The 19,211-nt window shown below is 35.9% G+C and overlaps 2 protein-coding genes across 3 annotated transcripts; one reads left to right on the forward strand and one right to left on the reverse strand.

Moving 5' to 3' along the window:
* Positions 1-1,062: 1,062 nt before the first annotated feature.
* On the reverse strand, positions 1,063-3,252 carry LOC106718025 (NADH-ubiquinone oxidoreductase 75 kDa subunit, mitochondrial). The gene has a single exon (XM_014512015.2). The coding sequence runs from the start codon at positions 3,208-3,210 to the stop codon at positions 1,063-1,065; it is 2,148 nt and encodes a 715-aa protein (XP_014367501.2). The 5' UTR covers positions 3,211-3,252.
* Positions 3,253-3,923: 671 nt separating this feature from the next.
* LOC106718210 (protein shuttle craft) lies at positions 3,924-18,472 on the forward strand. 2 transcript variants are annotated; one of them, XM_014512231.2, is made up of 17 exons: positions 3,924-3,953; positions 4,054-5,437; positions 5,628-5,810; positions 5,927-6,146; positions 6,640-6,803; positions 7,472-7,676; positions 7,844-7,968; positions 8,191-8,318; positions 8,982-9,135; positions 14,648-14,844; positions 15,332-15,456; positions 15,841-16,026; positions 16,114-16,203; positions 16,373-16,571; positions 16,675-16,827; positions 17,200-17,336; positions 17,981-18,472. In XM_014512231.2, exons 2-17 carry the CDS (start codon positions 4,219-4,221, stop codon positions 18,093-18,095), a joined length of 3,600 nt encoding a protein of 1,199 aa, XP_014367717.2. In that variant the 5' UTR covers positions 3,924-3,953; positions 4,054-4,218; the 3' UTR covers positions 18,096-18,472. The 2 variants fall into 2 exon arrangements, with proteins under 2 accessions (XP_014367717.2, XP_014367721.2); XM_014512235.2 differs by having other exon boundaries at positions 5,634-5,810.
* The last annotated feature ends 739 nt before the right edge of the window (positions 18,473-19,211 follow it).

Here is a 19,211-nt window from a genome sequence, read left to right on the forward strand (position 1 = left end):
CTGTTTTGTGATAATTTTAAGTATGCAATTTATCGTTATTTTTAATTTCTAGTCTCAGTCAGATAATAGCTTTTGTAATAAAAAAATACATTGCAATTGGCAATGCTTGAATCAAAGACTCATGTAGAGCTTTGGCGCACAAAAAACATACTTTAATGTTTTAGATATAAGCCCTTATATTAACCAAACGTATTGTTTTGAGAATGTAATCGCGTATAGATACATTAGTAGAATTCTTTTAAGCCATGTATTGTGAAAAACATATCTAAGTATAAAAAATATGAGTGTACTTCGTGTCTACTTCTCTCATAACTCTTCGCTAGATCTCTCCCTCTATTTTCAAACTATATTTTTTTCTTAATTCTTAAAAAAAGTGTATTTTTATAACTTGGAATTTCATTTTTTCATAAGTGACTACATTTCTAATTACTTATGAATTCTATATTTGTACGTGTTGTTTCTTTACGACGATATTTTAATCTTGTCGTACTTTTTCTTTATCGTTTTCTTTGGAATATATTAATGCTATATTTTCTTCGGCTTCAGTCGTTTTAAACTTGAACTATATATTTCGTATGTGTATTTGTAACCTTATTATCATAACTTACATTAATGTGAAACATGATAGCTAAGGAATCGTGTTAGACAATACAATATTTGATATTTAATAAAATTTGATTGTGTTTTATATTCTTGTTTTTTATTTCAGCACCAATCTTACTAATGGATGGATGTTTGTTTGAAGGTATCTCCAGAACGGCTCAATGCATCTCGATGAATTTTGGCACAGATGTATAGATCATAGTCTGGAAGACCACATAGGTTTTTTTTAAATGCGCGGATGAAGTCGCGGGCGACAGATAGTTATACTATATTTTTAAAAACGTACTATAGTTTTTAATAACGTTTAAAGAATATCGGAAAACGGTAAATTAAAAAAGGTAAATTTTCTTTTTAAAAACAATCAGAGGAGAAAGTAAAACTTTTATATTATTTCCAATAGCATAGTTTATTTGAACAATAAATTAAAAAATAATAATGTAAAAAATAAAAACGCCATCCCTAAATTGCAACATATTGCGATGTGTTTTGGAAATCGGTAACAGCTTTCTGAGCCTTCACCATCGTCGGTGAATTAAACGTAAATACATCTGAGCAAAAGTAATCCTTTATAGTTTTCATCTTAACATCTATACATCCACTCGATGTCTTGCTATGATCTATCATAGAGCACACCACATCCGAAAATAGTTTGGGCTGAAACGTGTCAAACTGCACCAAATTAGGACTGATCACGCCCAATCTACAGGCTAGAGTATCCATGTCGCAATAAAATAAAGGAATGTTATATGTCTCGGCCAACGCCCTGATTATCTTCCAGTCGTGGCGAGCTTTGCCCGGCGGCGACACGGCGGGCAAAGCGAACTGAACTCGACCTTCCATATTCACAAATGTACCACCGGATTCGGTATACGCACATCCCGGTAAAATCAGAGAAGAATTCTCAGCTCCCCGGTCACCTTGGAATCCGATGTAAATCACAGCGCAATCGCACGGCGGAGTCCAGTCGTAGAAAGTATCGTCTGCTCCTAGTGAAATTATTAACGTCGGCTTGTGCACGTCCAACGCTGCAAGCGCACCAGGCTTCCAGCCTACCTCCATTGCACCTCCGAAGCTTGCTTCCAATGTTACAATGTTCAATACTCCCCAATCTAACGACGAATTTAACGATTTCGAAAGTTCGCATAAGGAGTTCATCAATCCACCGGAAAAATCAGTACCCAATTGGGATACGCCGACAAATATAAGCGGCTTCTTCGCATCTTTCATAATACAGCTGGCACTGGGTATCGCCCTCATATCCGATCCCAAGTACTCGACGTGATAGTTGTACTCGCACTCGGGTCCGATCACATAAATGTCACACTCGTTAAAGATATAAGCTTGTCTTATCCACGTATTTAAAATTGGCGCCTCGAAGCGGGGATTAGTCCCTACAAGCAATATTTTATCAGCTTTCGCAATATCCTTCATACTAACGTTAAGGCTATATGCCGATCTGAGGTCGGCATCCGACCCTGTGAAGGCGAGAGAGCGCTCTACGTATGTGTTCTCACAGCCGATCACGTTAAGAAGGTCTTTGCAAGTGACCAATGTTTCAACGCTACAATGTGGGCCAGCTATAGCCATAATTCTATTAGGAGATGACGACGCTTCCTTTAACAGCTTACAAGCCAATTTTAAAGCTACGTCCCATTCAATAGGAACTAGAGAGCCATCCTCGTCCCTACACATGGGCGTAACCAATCTTTGCATCTCCAGAGAATCGATAGCCCAACGTCCTTTGTCTGATAACCACTCCTGGTTAACTTCATTGTTTTCACGAGGCAACACCCTCAGGACCCTGTTAAACCGCTGATTTAGAATAATATTTGTGCCCGTCGCATCGGTGACGTCGATGGAGTTCACTCTCTTGACCTCCCATGGCCTCGCTTTGAACATGTACGGAATCGCCGTTAAAGCACCGACCGGACAAAGATCTATAATATTTCCAGATAGCTCTGAGAAAAACTTTTTATCCACGTAAGTCCCGACGAGCATTTCGCCTCCGCGACCGGTAGTGCCTAGTACGTCCATACCACAGACTTGCGAGGCGAACCTTATACATCTGGTGCAATGGATACATCTCGTCATCTCAGCGCGGATCAACGTCGAAAGATTCTTGTTCTCGACGGCTCGCTTCCCTTGGAAATGAATGTCGGTGAACCTGGTTCTGTCGTTGCCGAATCTCATAGTCAAATCTTGTAAATCGCATTCTCCCCCTTGGTCACAAATCGGGCAGTCGAGAGGATGATCTGCTAAAATAAATTCTAGTACGCCTTCTTGAGCCTGTAGTGCCATTTTTGAGTTTGTGCGTATCTTAATGTCTTTGTATACTGGAGTAGCGCAAGCAATTTGCGGTTTCCATCCGCCTTCTATTTCCACGAGACACATTCGACAATTGCCTGCAATAGACAAACGGTCATGGTAACAAAATGTAGGGACAGTCACTCTCTCCCTTCGCAACGCCTGTAGCACTGTGAAGTAACTAGGCACCTCCACAGCCTTGCCGTTTATAAAAACGTTCACATTTTTGCTTTGGGTCCTGCTAGGAATTTTTTGGAAGACTCCACTTGCATTTGCTATCAACTTGTTGCAAACTCTGAACATATTTTACATATGTATTGTGGTAAGCTCCAAAATTCAAAACGTTACTTGTTTTGTGACAATCAAATTGAAACATTTGACATGATTTAATTAAGTGGCATCAAAATAAAATATTCTGTTTACAGCCAGTAGAAGTACTGTTAGAATAAAGTTTAAATGTATTAAATAAGTCTCTATTGATATATGTACAAACTTTAGACTAGTATTTTGTAAACGTTGAGTTCAACTTTCTGTTTAAAGTGTAAATATTCCACAATTCTATTTTATGATTTATTTTTTATTTAAGTAAATTCTAAACCTATAGCATTCTTTAACTGTTTTTTTATAATGATTATTATGCCTTCCAAGCTTGCAACATTTTTGGGTCTTTTTACGCGGCGACAGCGATTCTGTATACGTGTACTATTAATGCATAGTGCATTTTGAAAAATATATCGTAAAAAATCGCGTTTTTTAGTTTTATAGTTATAAAAAAATCTACAAGAATACCAAGTCGTTTTAAAACATCAAGTAAAATTTTATTGATATGTATTTAATTCTATGGTACAGTGCAAGTACCGTGACGTAAAACAACCTACTGTCAACGTCGACCTCCCCTCCTCTCCTCACTCACCGAATCCAATTCATCTTGTCATATCCATCGTTAGATTCTTAATATTTTTTGAGTTCTTAAATTATTTTCCTTTTTTTGGTTTGTGAAAAGTTTTATTGTATAAAATCATCGGCAAAATAACATTTCATTGGTGGTAAGTAAATGCTAATACTGTAAAATGAATAAGTAGCACATGTCATCAAAATGAAATTCAAATTACCTTAGATGAGAAATAATGCCAAATTTTATTTCAGAACACTACAAAATCCCCTTCAAAGGCTTCAGGCTTCGGCCTGTAGCCATTGTTATTTATAACAACCTTAAAAATCAACGAAACATAGCAAAAGTTAAGTTTTTTAACAAGTATTTAGTAAAGTATTTCACAATATTTCTCAGTATATTTTTTACAATATCTCAAAATGTCTCAGTGGAATAATTCTTACGGCTATAACAACCAATTCCAAGCGCCGCCTAATTCGTGGAATAGAGATGTTAATGGGCAATATGTAAATCAACCTTACTATGACAACAGACAATATGAGTCAAGCAACCAATATGTAAGTTTTGATGAATTTTTAACACAAATGCAGGGTAATGGTGTTCCACAAAATAATGCTTCTAATTACAATAATGTACAGTACCAAGCATATCCAACTAATCAATACAACTATCAGAATGTACCATCACAAAATCCACAGATGGAATACAATTATGGACACCACAACCCTAACACAAGTAATACTCTGGATACTTATTCAGTCAATGTTCAAAACCAATACAACCAATCTGTACCCGAGTTAAATACTTATTCAAATGAAGTTGTAATGAATTCAAAGTTGACACCGACTGCAACAGAATTTGTGCCAAAGTGTTCCATAAATGTGGCTTCTACTTCTCAAAGTACTTCTCAAGAAACTTCAGTTACAAATGATGTACCATCTAACAAAAGTGGTAATACTAAATCATCAGAAACCAATTGGAGAGAAAGACCGAGTAACAACGAAACAGTTAACTCTCAAGTGGAAACAAACAATTTTAACCGATATCAAAAAAATTATAAAAATACAGAAGGAAATCGTAATCGTGAGTCTAATAGTCGATATGAAAATAAACGTAATAATGAAACAAACCAAGAATCTAACGGGCGCTACCGTAATGGACATAGTAGTAACAGTAATCAATCAAATCCACAAAGTAAAGAATCATCAAACCAAAATAAAGAACCAGAAAACTCTGCTAATGATTCCTCTAACCATCAAAACGAAAATCATCGAAATTTCGAAACAGGAAACCGAAACGAAACAAGAAAATATGCAAATGAAAATAATCAATCTAAATCAAATTCTAAAGCAAAAAATAAAGATTCAGATGCAGGTCGTACCTTCTATAATAGTTCTATCAATAAAAATAGTCAAGATGTTAGGAATGGTAGAGGGGAAGGTTCTGGAAGAAATCGAAACTGGATTGGCAGTCAACGTCTCCGGACAACAGAACGTAATATTGTTGAAGATGAACAATATGCTAATACTTACATGCATTACAAAGATGACAGAGCGGAACGAATAGCAAATAATAATAGGCATGAAAAAACCGCTAGTCCTGTAAAAGGAAGAAGTAAACCTACTAATGACTCGGGAGGTAAGTAAAAACCAAAACATATTAGCTATCCTTTATTTCAAATTAAAAAAAAAGTGTAGTCCAGTTTGATTTAATTTTATATTTTTTTTACTGCAAAGCATAATTTAATACCAAAAGATAACAGTAAATTTATTAACAATTATATATTTGTTTGATTTCAATTTTTTTTTGTATGTTATATAATAAACAGTTTCAGGCAACACAGCGATGACCCAACGTGAACGCCTCACTGAACAATTAGACAAGGGTACTTTAGAATGTCTGGTGTGCTGTGAAAGAGTCAAACAGACAGATTCTGTTTGGTGGTGCTCAAATTGTTACCATGTTTTACATCTTAGGTGTATAAGAAAATGGGCCATGAGCAGTTTAGTTGGTAAGTTATTACTTAATCAAGAAGAAACTATTCATCAAATCTCTCTTTTCATTTGAAAGAAAAAAAAAGTAAAACACTTTTAACTTATAAGTATTAACTAGTTTTTGATTTTACAGAAGGCAAATGGAGATGCCCGGCATGTCAAAACACGAATGAAGACATCCCAACAGAGTACCGTTGCATGTGCGGTGCTGTTAAATCACCAGAGTACTCACGTGGCTCTGTCAGTGCTCACACATGTGGCAAGTCATGCCGTCGACCGAGGAATTGCCCACATCCCTGCACTTTGCTCTGCCATCCCGGCCCCTGTCCACCTTGCCAGGCGACTGTCAGCAAGTAAGTTAAATATGTAATGTTTAGCTACAATGTTTTTAATACGATGTAGCTTGAGACAGACACTAGATTTAGTTTGACAAATGACATTACCTTCAAAGTTTATCCAAAATGTGGCTGTTTGATTCGATTTTAAGAAAGATTGACCTAAATTTGTATAATTTTGATAGCTTCTGTTAGAAACAAACTTTTTATTTTACATTGCAATGTAAGAAAAACTTTATTTTAGTACATTTACGATTTTCCAAAGCTTTATCTATTGTAATATTATAAAGAAGAAAGACTTGCTTGTTTGTTTGTTTCTTTTTTTTATAGCCATAGGATCCAAAACTACCGAACTGATTTGAAAATTCTTCTTTGTTGGGAAGCTACACTATCTCTGGGTGACAGGCTATACTTCTGCTATTTTTTTTTTTTCAATTCCACGCGGACGTCACGGTTATAGCTTATAAATTGTGTTTTAGAGCAATGTATAACATTCTTATTTTGTTCTTAGACAATGTGGCTGCGGTGCGGAGACTCGTTCTGTGCTATGCAGCAGCAAGCTGGCGCAGCTGTGCGGGCGCGAGTGCCGACGCAAGCTGACCTGCGGCGTACACGAGTGCCAGCGCGAGTGTCACGAGGGTCCATGCGATGAATGCTCCGAAATTGTCACACAAGGTACTTACCAAATTTCTTCTTATATGTAGCTAATAGCACAATCTTTGTTACTCTATAGATATTCAATAAGACATTTTTAAACTTTATGGATGTATGTTCTACAAATTTTTGAACATTCCCTCAGTAAATAGTGTTAATTCAACAATATTTGAGATAAGTGTAGTTGTAACATTGTGCTTTAATTGAACAATAACCAAGACCCTTAGTGTAGATGTCTCATATAAAATCTACATTAAAATTGCGACTAACTTTAGAAACAAAATCTTACTTTATTAAAATAATATCCGTCGCCTGCGACTGCGCCCTCGCGGAAAAATCTTAATTACTAGCCTGTTTCTCCAGACTGATCTACATCTATAGAAAATTTCATAGAGATCTGTTTCGCCGATCTGGTAATAACAACTACTTTATAACAAACATTATCTATTAATATAAACTTTCCCATTTATAATCTTACAGCTGTAGGTGGCGCGGAATTAAAAAAAACGTAATAATTGCCTATTTGTTCCTCAAGACTATATCTACATATGTGCCAAATTTCATCAAGATCCGTTGAACCGTTCCGGAGATACCTTCAAACAAACATCCATCCATCTATACTTTGGCATTTATAAATTTAGTGAGAACTAAGATAGTACAATTAATTAATTACGTTGTGTTATCATTAGTGTGCTACTGCCCCGCGGCTAAGACGCGATCAGTACCGTGCACGTCGGACACGAGTGGCGAGCACGCGTGGTCGTGCGGCGCGGCGTGCGCACGCGTGCTGTCGTGCGGCGCGCACGTGTGCCGGCGTGTCTGTCATGCCCCGCCATGCGCTCTCTGCCCCCTGCGCCCCGACAACGTGCACTCCTGCCCCTGTGGCAACACTAAGTAAGGAATTTATTCAATACGGCTGTCTAAATAGCTTAATGGATGTTAAAGACTGTTTTTACCTTGAGTGTCCTTTTTTTTCTGTTCTTGGGGTAGCCATTTGTAAATTATTTTATTATTCTTATGGCTTAGCTATATTGCTAATCGAAATATTTATTTTGAAACAGGATAGAAAAGGATCAACGAAAGTCCTGCACGGATCCGATTCCTTTATGCGGTAACATCTGTGCCAAGCCGTTGCCCTGCGGCCCGGAGGGAGATAAACACTTTTGTAAACAATTGTGTCACGAAGGTATCACTTTTTGAGACATATTATTTTTTTTATCGTACAGTTAATGGATTAAATTATTGCTACTTCAATGATGAAAAAATCATCACACATTTCATCAAGATCCGTTGTACCATTCCGAAGATACCTTCAAACAAACATCCATCCATCTACACTTTCGTATTTATAATATTAGTAAGATTTCATTTTTATAAGATGGCTTTAATAGATTCTTCAATTTGTCAGGTCCATGTCCGACATGTCCTGACAAGACTCTGTTACCGTGCCGTTGTGGTCACTCGAGCCGGGAGGTGCCATGCTCAGACTTGCCCGACATGCTCAACAATGTCTTCTGCCAGAAGAAATGTAACAAGGTAAATTTCCAGCCTAACCGTGAAGATATCATTATAGTTTTAATGAAGTTTAAGTTTTTTTTTTGTTATTTGCTATGTTGGGGTTTATCAAATGTTGTCATACTTGACCTCTGCCTTAGTCATTTTTATCAGAATATGCAATGATAATATTCAATTACATAATTATAATTACTTGAAGTTATTTTTATGTGTTTTCATTTTTAATGGCAATGATTATTGTATAATTTTTGCTTGACTGTCAAGATAATTTTTTACAATTTCAAATTTTGATATATTATATGGGCGTCGCCAGGAGAGATAGGGTGTGGTAGCAGGTCATAAAGATATAAACACTACTTCGAATATGACCATATTAATGGGAGATCCCCCCCTTCCACCTAGACCTAGTCTAGATTATGAAATGGTGACACCCATGGTGTATTATATAGTGACTTATAGCCTGAATGGCTTCATCATTGACGATCGAAGTGTTCATTTTCAGTTTATAATAACGTGTAAAGCGCCAATAGCATAATAATTTCAGGCACGATCAAGTAATTGTTGGTTCGAATTTGCAAATCAAATATTTGTCTTTACGCTTCTCGTCTAACTTTAAGCTTGGTAATAGTAGTCAAAACAGATCTCTCAAAATTAGACATTAAAAAAAATGTTTGTTGTATACAGAAGTTGTCTTGCGGTCGCCACCGTTGTCGTACTGCGTGCTGCGCTGCGCAGTCGCACCGCTGCGCAGTTGTGTGCGGGCGCACTCTCTCCTGTCAGCTCCACCGCTGTGAGGAGTTCTGTCACACCGGACACTGCGCACCCTGCCCCCGCGTCAGTAAGTCATCATCATCAGCTCACTATACGTCCCCACTGAGGGGCTCACAGCCTACCCCAAGTTAGGGGTGACTAGGTCATAGTCAACCATAGCCAAGTGCGGGTTGACTTCACACATATCATTGAATTTCTTCTCAGATATGCGCAGCATCACGATGTTTTCCTTCACCGTAAGAAAGTCTGATAAATGTACATATGTAAATTGAAAAACACATTGGTATATGGAGAGATTCGAACCCAGGACTTGCAGATTGCAAGTCAAGTGCTTGACCCCTGAGCCACGCACCCGTCAGTAAGTGCCAGCCACAAATAAAAAATAACGTAACATGGATTGACTTAAACCCCTACCAAACGCGATACATTATTATATATATATATATGTAAAGAAAAGAGGACCTCTTTTCTTTAAGTCCATATTAAATACTTTTTTATGATTTGATTTGCCTTGTCAGAATGACAGATTTAATTTTATAAATTTAAGACATTGTATAAATATTGTAATTTTTCATTTTTGATTTTTAGTTAAAGTAAAAACGTTTTATGTTGTTTCTTTTTGTTATCAGGTATGTAAACATTTTTTCGTTCATTTTATAATGCAAATGTAAATATTGTTTTAAATAAATTCTTTTTGTTATCAGCAACGCATATACGTTTTTAATTGAAGATTCTCTTTATAAAACAACATAACTTTTTACTTCGATTCAACTTAATGATGGAAAAATTAAAATTTGAATTCACCGTGAAGCCAGCGGAAGATGAAAAATCAAATATTATTTGTATAACTTCTATTACAACAACCGATGGGCATATATTTGCAATACCTCTAGAACATCAGCCTATTCAATTACACAAACAGATAATGGAAACTTCAAATTATGCTAAGGTAAAAAAATCATTAACTAAACGATATCAATCGAGAAGAATTTGGATAACATTAACAGATAAAATAGCAAAAATATATTTAGATGAAGAACAAAATTTACAGTTTAATGATTTTTATTTGGAAGAGATATTAGAAAATGCCAACGATGGCCGGACTTTATGTAGCAATAGCTCAGACCAAACAGTACATAGATTGTTAGAAAATTTATTCGAAGAAAAACAAAAAACTCAGGAAAGTCAGAATTTAGTTCATTTGGCAAAAAATTTTTTAATCGAGAAATTTACTGGCAGAAATTCCAACGCATGTCAGTGGATTCAAGATTTTACTAAAGAATGTCACCGATTTCAAATAATTCAGGACAAACAGAAAATTGAGATTTTGAAAAACTTTCTGGAATCCGCCAGTCTTGATTGGTACAACAATACCTTGATCAATCTTACTGTGGACTCGGACTGGGACAAATGGGAGAAACATTTTTGTGAAACATTTGTTAACAAAGGGTGGTCGCCTATAAGATATGCTCTCGCTTTCAGATATCAAACAGGTTCTTTACTTGAATATGCATTAAAAAAAGAGAGATTGTTACTTGAAGTAAGGAAATCAATAGATACTGGAACACTTGTAGATCTTATCGTACATGGTTTACCTACTTTTATAGCAGATAATATTGATAGAGAAGCAGTAAAGGAAACACATAACCTATACAGAGAAATCGGAAAATTAGAACATCTTGTTCAAAGAAATAAATATGCTAAAAAAGTAATATATCCTAGTAACAGATCAAAAACTTATGATGAAAAAAGGCCGTGTCAAATTTGTGTCAATGATAAAAGAGGAAAAAGATACCATCCAGAAGAAAAATGCTGGTTTAAAGAACACAATTATAAAGTTGTAAAAACTGTTAACAACTCTGAACTCGAAATCGAACTAAACGAAAACAATCCAAAAAACTAGAAGTGTCACCATTAATAAAAGTAAAGTTACTGTTGAATGATATCTTAGAAGTTACCGGAATTTATGATTCAGGTTCAAATGTCTCGTTGATAAATGCAAAATTATTAAAAATACGGAAAAATAAAACTAGACATGATATAAACACGGTGAACTTGAAGACTATTAATGGTGAGAAAAAAACAAAAGGAATGGTAACACTAAAAATAAAGATCATGGATATTGAAAAAAATATGAATGTTTTTGTAGTAGATAATATAAACTTCAATTATGATTTTCTCATTGGTTTGGATTGTATAAAGAGTTTTAGACTAGTTCAAAATGAAGAATTACAGATCTTACAATATATCGATCCAACCAATACAGAGGAAACTTCTTTTGAAGCGAATATGAAAATAACAAATGTCGAGGTACCAGATCGAGACGACATTAATAAAAAAAGAGTAACAGAAGAAGAAATTAAGATAAAACATGAAATTAATTTCAACGAACATATAAAAACAGATGAATTTAAAATATTCATGAACCATCTAAACATAGATCAACAATCAGAAATTCACAAATTGATAGAAAAATACAAAGCAGTTTTTGCAAAGGATAAATATGACATTGGTACTGTGAGGGAATATGAAGCTCACATTGATTTGATGTCAGATAAATATTGCAGCAAACGACCATATAGATGTACAAATGAAGATAGGAGTGAAATAGAAAACCAAATATCGAAACTCCTAGAAAAGAACTTGATTGAAGAATCCTATAGCCCTTTTGCTGCACCAGTAACTCTAGCGTATAAAAAAGAAGATGGGAGGAAAACTAGGCTATGCATAGACTTTCGGGAACTAAACAAAATTGTAGTCCCTCAATCACAACCTTTTCCCTTGATAGAGGATTTAGTGGTAAAAACAGTAAACTGTAAGTATTTTTCTACTTTTGATGTAAATTCAGCGTTTTGGTCAATTCCTTTAAAAATTCAAGATAGATATAAAACTGCATTTGTCACACAAGAAGGCCATTATCAATGGACCTGTCTTCCATTTGGATTAAAAACAGCTCCCGCTATTTTCCAAAGAATATTAAGCAACATTATTAGAAAACACGGACTGTCTAATTTTGCAGTTAATTTCATAGATGATATTTTAGTTTTCTCAAAAACTTTTGAAGAACACATATTGCATGTATCAAGACTACTCGAAGCAATATTGGCGGAAGGCTTTAGACTGAAATTTTCTAAATGTTCCTTTGCAAATAATCAAGCTAAGTATTTAGGCCACATTATTGAGAACAATACAGTGAGACCGCTAAAAGACTATTTAACAGCAGTAAGAGATTTTCCTATACCAGAAACAAGAAAACAGGTGCGACAATTTCTTGGAAAAGTTAACTTTCACCATAAATTTATACCATACAGTGCAATTATTCTAGATCCGTTGCATAATTTACTGCGGAAAGATGTGAAGTTTATATGGTCTGAAAAATGTCAAGAATCATTTGATAAAATCAAAGGACTACTATGTTCGAAACCAATTCTAAATATTTTTGACTCGGAACTACCTATAATCATTTACACGGATGCTTCTGCCAAAGGAATTGGAGCGATATTGAAGCAGACAGATGAAAATGGAGTTAATAAAACAATTGCTTACTTTTCAAAAAAATTAACAGAAGCTCAAAAGAAGAAAAAGGCAGTATATTTAGAATGTTTAGCAATAAAGGAAGCGGTGAAATATTGGCAGCACTGGCTTATGGGAAAAGAATTCACAGTGTTCACAGATCACAAGCCGTTAGAAAATATGAACATCAAGGCTAGAACTGATGAGGAACTAGGTGATCTAACTTATTATTTGTCGCAATATAATTTCAAAATTAAATATAACCCAGGAAATTTGAATCAAGAAGCAGATTGTTTAAGCAGGAATCCGGTTCTAGAACCTGATGAAAATTCCGAAGATTTCTTAAAAGTAGTAAATATAATCACATTAGAAGATATTAAGAATGATCAATATACAAATTTAGATTTCAAAAATAAAAAACATATATTGGAAAAGGAGATTTACTACAAGAAATCTAAAGGAAAGGAAAAAATTATACTATCGGAAGAACTAAGCAAGAATCTAATAAAATATGTCCACAATATTTATTGCCATATCGGAAGAACTCAATTAATGAATAAAATAACACCATTTTACACAGCAAAGAACATTATAGCAAACATTAAACAAATTTGTAATGAATGTGAAGTTTGTATTAAAAACAAATCCAGAAGAAAACCGAAGTACGGTTTGATGTCACATTTAGGTCCAGCAACCCGACCATTTGAAATAGTATCCATCGATACTATTGGAGGTTTCGGAGGATCTCGATCAACAAAAAAATATTTACATCTTTTAGTAGATCATTTTACAAGATATGCTTATATTTTAACCTCTAGGAATCAATGTTCTAATGATTTTATAAAACTGCTAAGAAATGTCACAGATAATTATAAGATTGATATAGTACTGACGGATCAGTATCCTGGGATAAACTCTAAAGAATTTAAAGAGTTTCTGAAGAAGGAAAATATAAGTTTGGTTTTTACAGCTGTAGATTCCCCATTTTCAAATGGACTTAATGAGAGGCTAAATCAAACTTTAGTAAATAAGATAAGATGCAAAATAAATGAGAAAGAGAGAAAAACAGCGTGGACTACCATAGCACGAATATGTGTAGATAAGTATAATGAAACTGAACACACTGTAACTAAATTTGCTCCGAAATATTTATTAGAGGGAGAAAATGTGAGTATTCTACCAATAGAACTAAAATCAAAATTTACGGAACAGCATCTGGAAAACGATAGAAAACTAGCATTGGAAAATACTTTAAAATCTCATAATTACAATAAGAGAATATTTGATTCCCACAGAGAATATTATAAATTAGAAATTGGAGACACAGTTTACGTCGAAAATGGAAATCGTCTAAATAGAAAGAAATTAGATGAACTAAGAGTTGGACCGTACAAAATTTTAAAGAAGATTTCAAATACAATTTATGAGGTAGATACAGGACACAACAAAGTGGAATCGAATTTCTATCACATCACAAAACTAACCCCGGTGATTGTTGTCCGATGAACAATTATATTATCATAATATTTGTAATTGATTCCTTCCAAAGGGGGGGGGAGATGTAAAGAAAAGAGGACCTCTTTTCTTTAAGTCCATATTAAATACTTTTTTATGATTTGATTTGCCTTGTCAGAATGACAGATTTAATTTTATAAATTTAAGACATTGTATAAATATTGTAATTTTTCATTTTTGATTTTTAGTTAAAGTAAAAACGTTTTATGTTGTTTCTTTTTGTTATCAGGTATGTAAACATTTTTTCGTTCATTTTATAATGCAAATGTAAATATTGTTTTAAATAAATTCTTTTTGTTATCAGCAACGCATATACGTTTTTAATTGAAGATTCTCTTTATATATATATATATATATATATATATAAATAACATAAGTTTCCTAAATAACACGTCTTAAGATATTTGGTAAGAGATAATTTTCAAATTTAACTTTGTCTATGACACGACTGAATATTGCTGTAAAGTAAGCGAAATACACATATAAATAAGATCACTTAATGTTTTACTTTTAATTAAAAAATTATAAAAAAAAAACAATGTATTTTCAAGGTTTCGAAGAACTCCATTGCGAGTGTGGCATGGAAGTGTTATTGCCACCAATCCGGTGTGGCACTCGTCCACCTGTGTGCCAAGCTCCTTGCCGACGCGAGCGACCTTGCCACCATCCGCCTCACCACTCCTGTCACACCGGAGACTGTCCACCCTGCGTCGTACTCACCACCAAGATGTGCCACGGACGCCATGAGGTACAACAGATTCCGTTTAAATATCTAAAGAAATGTTACTATTTGACTAATCTTTATATATAAAAGAAAGTCGTGTTAGTTACACTATTTATAACTCAAGATTGGTCGAACTGATTTAGCTGAAAACTGATGGGGAGGTAGCTTAGAACTAGGAGACGGACATAGGAACTTTTTTATCTTGGGTGCATTTTTTTATTCCGCGCGGACAAAGTCGCGGGTAAAAGCTAGTTAATTATATTTCATACTTGGCGGCCATTAAAATATTTTTCAGTTATATTCTTGAAAAACTTTATGCTTTAATAAATATAGAATTTTTTTTTTCATAATAGCGATCGTCCGCGAATTTATGAGCGCAGTATTTAAAAAAGTAACCTATAATATCAGCTATTCCCATCCAAATCCCATAAATATCCGTACAGCCGTTTTGTTTTTTTTTTGTCAATGGTTAATTTATGGTAATATAATAAGATTCAACTCATGTAACCAGGAGCGGAAGACAATACCGTGCAGCCAGGAGGAGTTCTCGTGCGGTCTACCTTGCGGTAAACCTTTACCATGCGGCAAGCACACCTGCACCAAGACCTGTCACAAGGGACAATGCGATACTGACAAGTAATTTTTTTTTTTTTATTTTTTTTTTTGCAGCGAACGATAAATACGGTAAATCATATAGTTATCTCAGTTCTTTTAGTGAGAAAGAGAAGGATGACATGATAAAGTATGTTTATGTACGATTTTTGACCGTTTACTGGACGCTATATTCCATCTTATATATATAAAAGAAAGTGGTGTTAGTTACACTATTTATAACTCAAGATCAGTCGAACTGATTTAGCTAAAAATTGATGGGGAGGTAGCTTAGAACTAGGAGACGGACATAGGAACTTTTTTATCTTGTGTGCATTTTTTTTTATTCCGCGCGGACGGAGTCGCGGGTAAAAGCTAGTATAATAAACCAATTGATAGTACACAGTTATATTTATATTACTTGTGTAGATGTAAGCAGGCGTGTACGGAGAAGCGCGCGAGCTGCGGACACCCGTGCGCTGCGCCCTGCCACGTGGACAATGGCGGAGTCTGCCCCAGCGCCGCGCCCTGCCGACGTCTCGTGCGCGCCACATGCGCCTGCGCACGTCGCACTGCTGACAGACCCTGTCACGAGAACGCCAGAGACTACGCCAAGTAAGTACAATAGAATAACTTCTTATATAACCAGGATATGTGCATAAAAACATCACTTCCTTATATTCGTACTTGTTTATAATACAGAATGATGAGTGCGCTGGCGGCTACAAAAATGCAAGAAGGAGGCTCCGTGGATCTTTCGGAAGTGCATCGCCCCGGGGCTATGCTGAAGACGTATGTATCATAAAATGTTTAACCCTAACCAAGAAAATAGGTAACCTTGTTGCGGAAAATTTCATATAATGGCAACAGAAATATTAAAGGAGATTTTGACCACCTTTATGACAAACATTTTCATTGCTCATTAATAACTTAGTTCGTTGATGTTATGCTTGTTGTGTAGCTTGGAGTGCGATGACGAGTGCCGTATGGAGGCGCGCAGCCGGCAGCTGGCGCTGGCTCTGCAGATCCGTAACCCTGACGTGTCCGCCAAGTTAGCGCCGCGCTACAGCGAACATGTGCGCACCACCGCCGTACGCGAACCCGCATTCGCACAAAACGTTCACGATTGCCTCACAGAGCTCGTGCAGCGCGCTAAGAAGGTACCAGGCCACGCCCCCAATCATTGATGCCCCGCCTACGAACAATTGCCTACGCCCCCTACCCTAAAATAATGTTTACGATGTTTTTTTTTTTAATTTTTAGTCTAAACAGAAGACGCGCGCACATTCATTCCCTTCAATGAATCGTCAGAAGCGTCAGTTTATCCACGAGCTGTGCGAGCACTTCGGTTGTGAGAGCGTCGCCTACGACGCGGAGCCCAATCGCAATGTCGTCGCCACCGCTGACAGGGAGAAGGTAGATAACAATATTAAGTTAGACCATAGACATTATTAGTGACCCAATTTTTAGCCGACTTCAAAAAGAAGGAGGTTATCAATTCGACTGTATTTTTTTTTATGTGTGTTACCGCGAAACTCCGCCCCTGGTGGTCCGATTTTGATGAAAAATATTTTAATCGAAAGGAAGTGCTTGCAGATGGGTCCCATTTTTTTTTTGTTTTTTTTTAAATAACTAGAAGTCTAGTAGATTTTGAATTTAGCTTCAAAATTTGTTGCGAAAATTAGGGACAATTTTGCTTTCAGCGCTTATATAATAATCAATTTGTAAGTTTCAGAATTTATTTGTGATAAATATAAGATGAAATTTGTATATAAATGTGTGTTCCAGTCGTGGTTGCCAGCGATGAGTGTGCTGGAGGTGCTGGCTCGCGAGGCAGGCAAGCGGCGTGTGCCGGGGCCCGTGCTGCGCGCGCCCGCAGCACCACCGCCCACACCAGCTCTCGCCACGCCCACAACATCCACCAGGTACACCAAATTTACCGAAAATATTACTAAACCCAACTTACTTTTATCCGAATTTGCTTAGTTTAAGTGCTAAAGGAAAAGTCAATGAAAATGTTTTCCTTTCCTCATATTTAAAACTTAAGACTACACCTTTTTTGAGAAAAAACCTTGTTAAAAATTAGCGGGTACTCGAAAACACTAGTGTCAAACTGATATGTGTCGTTTTCCGATCTGCAGGTCCTGGGTTCGAATCCCGCCATATACCAATGTGTTTTTCGATTTACATATGTACATTTATTAGACGTTCTTACGTTGAAGGAAAACATTGTGATGCTATATCTGAGAAGAAATTCAATGATATGTGTGAAGTCATCCCGCACTTGGATATGGTTGACTATGGCATAATCACCCCTAACTTAGGGTAGGATCTGAGCCCCTGATTGGGGACGTATAAGTGAGCTGATGATGATGAACATCCTGTACGTTCTAATTCAAAGTTGACATTGTTTTCTTCTAGATTTAGTATAATACTCGTTTATCCTAATTTTAGTCCTCTTTCCCTTCCCACCCTTTTCTTATAAGGAAAGGATGAGAAGGGGAGGTGGATTTGACGGAGAAGATGCATAGGAAGGTTATCAATATGTCAAAATTTGATCACATTACAGCAGAAGCACTGGAGGTTGGGCGACATTGACATCTACTAATGCGTGGGCAGCTCGTAGTCAGCCTGCTCGCGTCGAGCCTAAGATTGACTACTTCGACAACCCACCTGAAAACTAAACTATAGCACATACCTACAGGCCAGTTTCATGTATAGTCGAACCAGGATAAAGGAGAATCCATAGGCCTTCGATATGTTTCTCGCTTTTCCAGGTTTGGGTTTCCACTGCCGTGATACATGTTGTCTTTGTTTTTTCAATATAACAGATGATATGTGTCAAGGCAAAACTTAAAGTAGCGTAACTAAATTTGCATACGTACTTGTAATGGTGTATTTTTTTTTATTTATTTAATATATAATTTGTATGAAATCTGTTTGCATAATATAACGTTTTGTATATTTGCCTCGTCTGGATGAATTAGTATAAGTAATATACAAACATCTCTATATTTATATAGACAACTAGCTGTCGCCCGCGACTCCGTCCGCGCGCAGTTAAAAAAAAAATGAAAAATAGATGTTGTCCGATTCTCAGACCTACTGAATATGCTCACAAAATTTCATGAGAATCGGTCAAGCCGTTTCGGAGGAGTACGGTGACGAAAACTGTGACACGAGAATTTTATATATTAGATTGTTTGTTTTAAAAGATTTATTTATTAGTCAAGTACTTTAATACTTTCCAGTTATTTGGGATGCGATGACAAATTCTAGATATAAATATTATAGTAGAATTACTATTCCAATGAAATAAAGCGCCGCGATTCTAGAGGGTGTTTTTTTTTTTTTGATAAATCCATTATTAAATAAATATAACCTAATTCATTGGAATGGATATAGATAGATATTAAGACCAGTTTGAGGTAACTTATAACTTATTATTTTATATCCATATATATGGTGTTCAAAAAAAAAATTGCAGCTGCTATAGTCTCTACCTTATAATGAGACGATGGCTACCATTTAAGATACGTCTGGATATATACGTCATTTAAGATACGCGGATATGTCTAAAGCCTTGGTGTCGAATGTTTTACAACCCGTTCATGATAACGTGATACTTGCGGAATATTTTTAAGAATTCATGCAGAGGGCGATACAGTAATAGCGTTAGAGTAGGGCGCCTTGTATAAGGGGTACTGCAGGTGCCAGATTCGGATATAAACGATACCCTATCTTTGGAAGATGACACAAAAAAGGGGGGGGGGCAAAAAGGGAATTGCTAAAGATAGCGC

The sequence above is a fragment of the Papilio machaon genome, chromosome 10 (genome assembly GCF_912999745.1).
Source record: "Papilio machaon chromosome 10, ilPapMach1.1, whole genome shotgun sequence".
NCBI classification, from domain to species: domain Eukaryota; kingdom Metazoa; phylum Arthropoda; class Insecta; order Lepidoptera; family Papilionidae; genus Papilio; species Papilio machaon.

Bases quoted from the DNA above. Each gene is read 5' to 3' on its own strand.
- LOC106718210 (XM_014512231.2), top strand. From the start codon at position 4,219: ATGTCTCAGTGGAATAATTCTTACGGCTATAACAACCAATTCCAAGCG. The intron at 6,147-6,639 runs GTAAGTTAAATA...TTTTGTTCTTAG, and splicing joins TGCCAGGCGACTGTCAGCAA to ACAATGTGGCTGCGGTGCGG. The intron at 15,457-15,840 runs GTAATTTTTTTT...TTACTTGTGTAG, and splicing joins GGACAATGCGATACTGACAA to ATGTAAGCAGGCGTGTACGG.
- LOC106718025 (XM_014512015.2), bottom strand. From the start codon at position 3,210: ATGTTCAGAGTTTGCAACAAGTTGATAGCAAATGCAAGTGGAGTCTTC.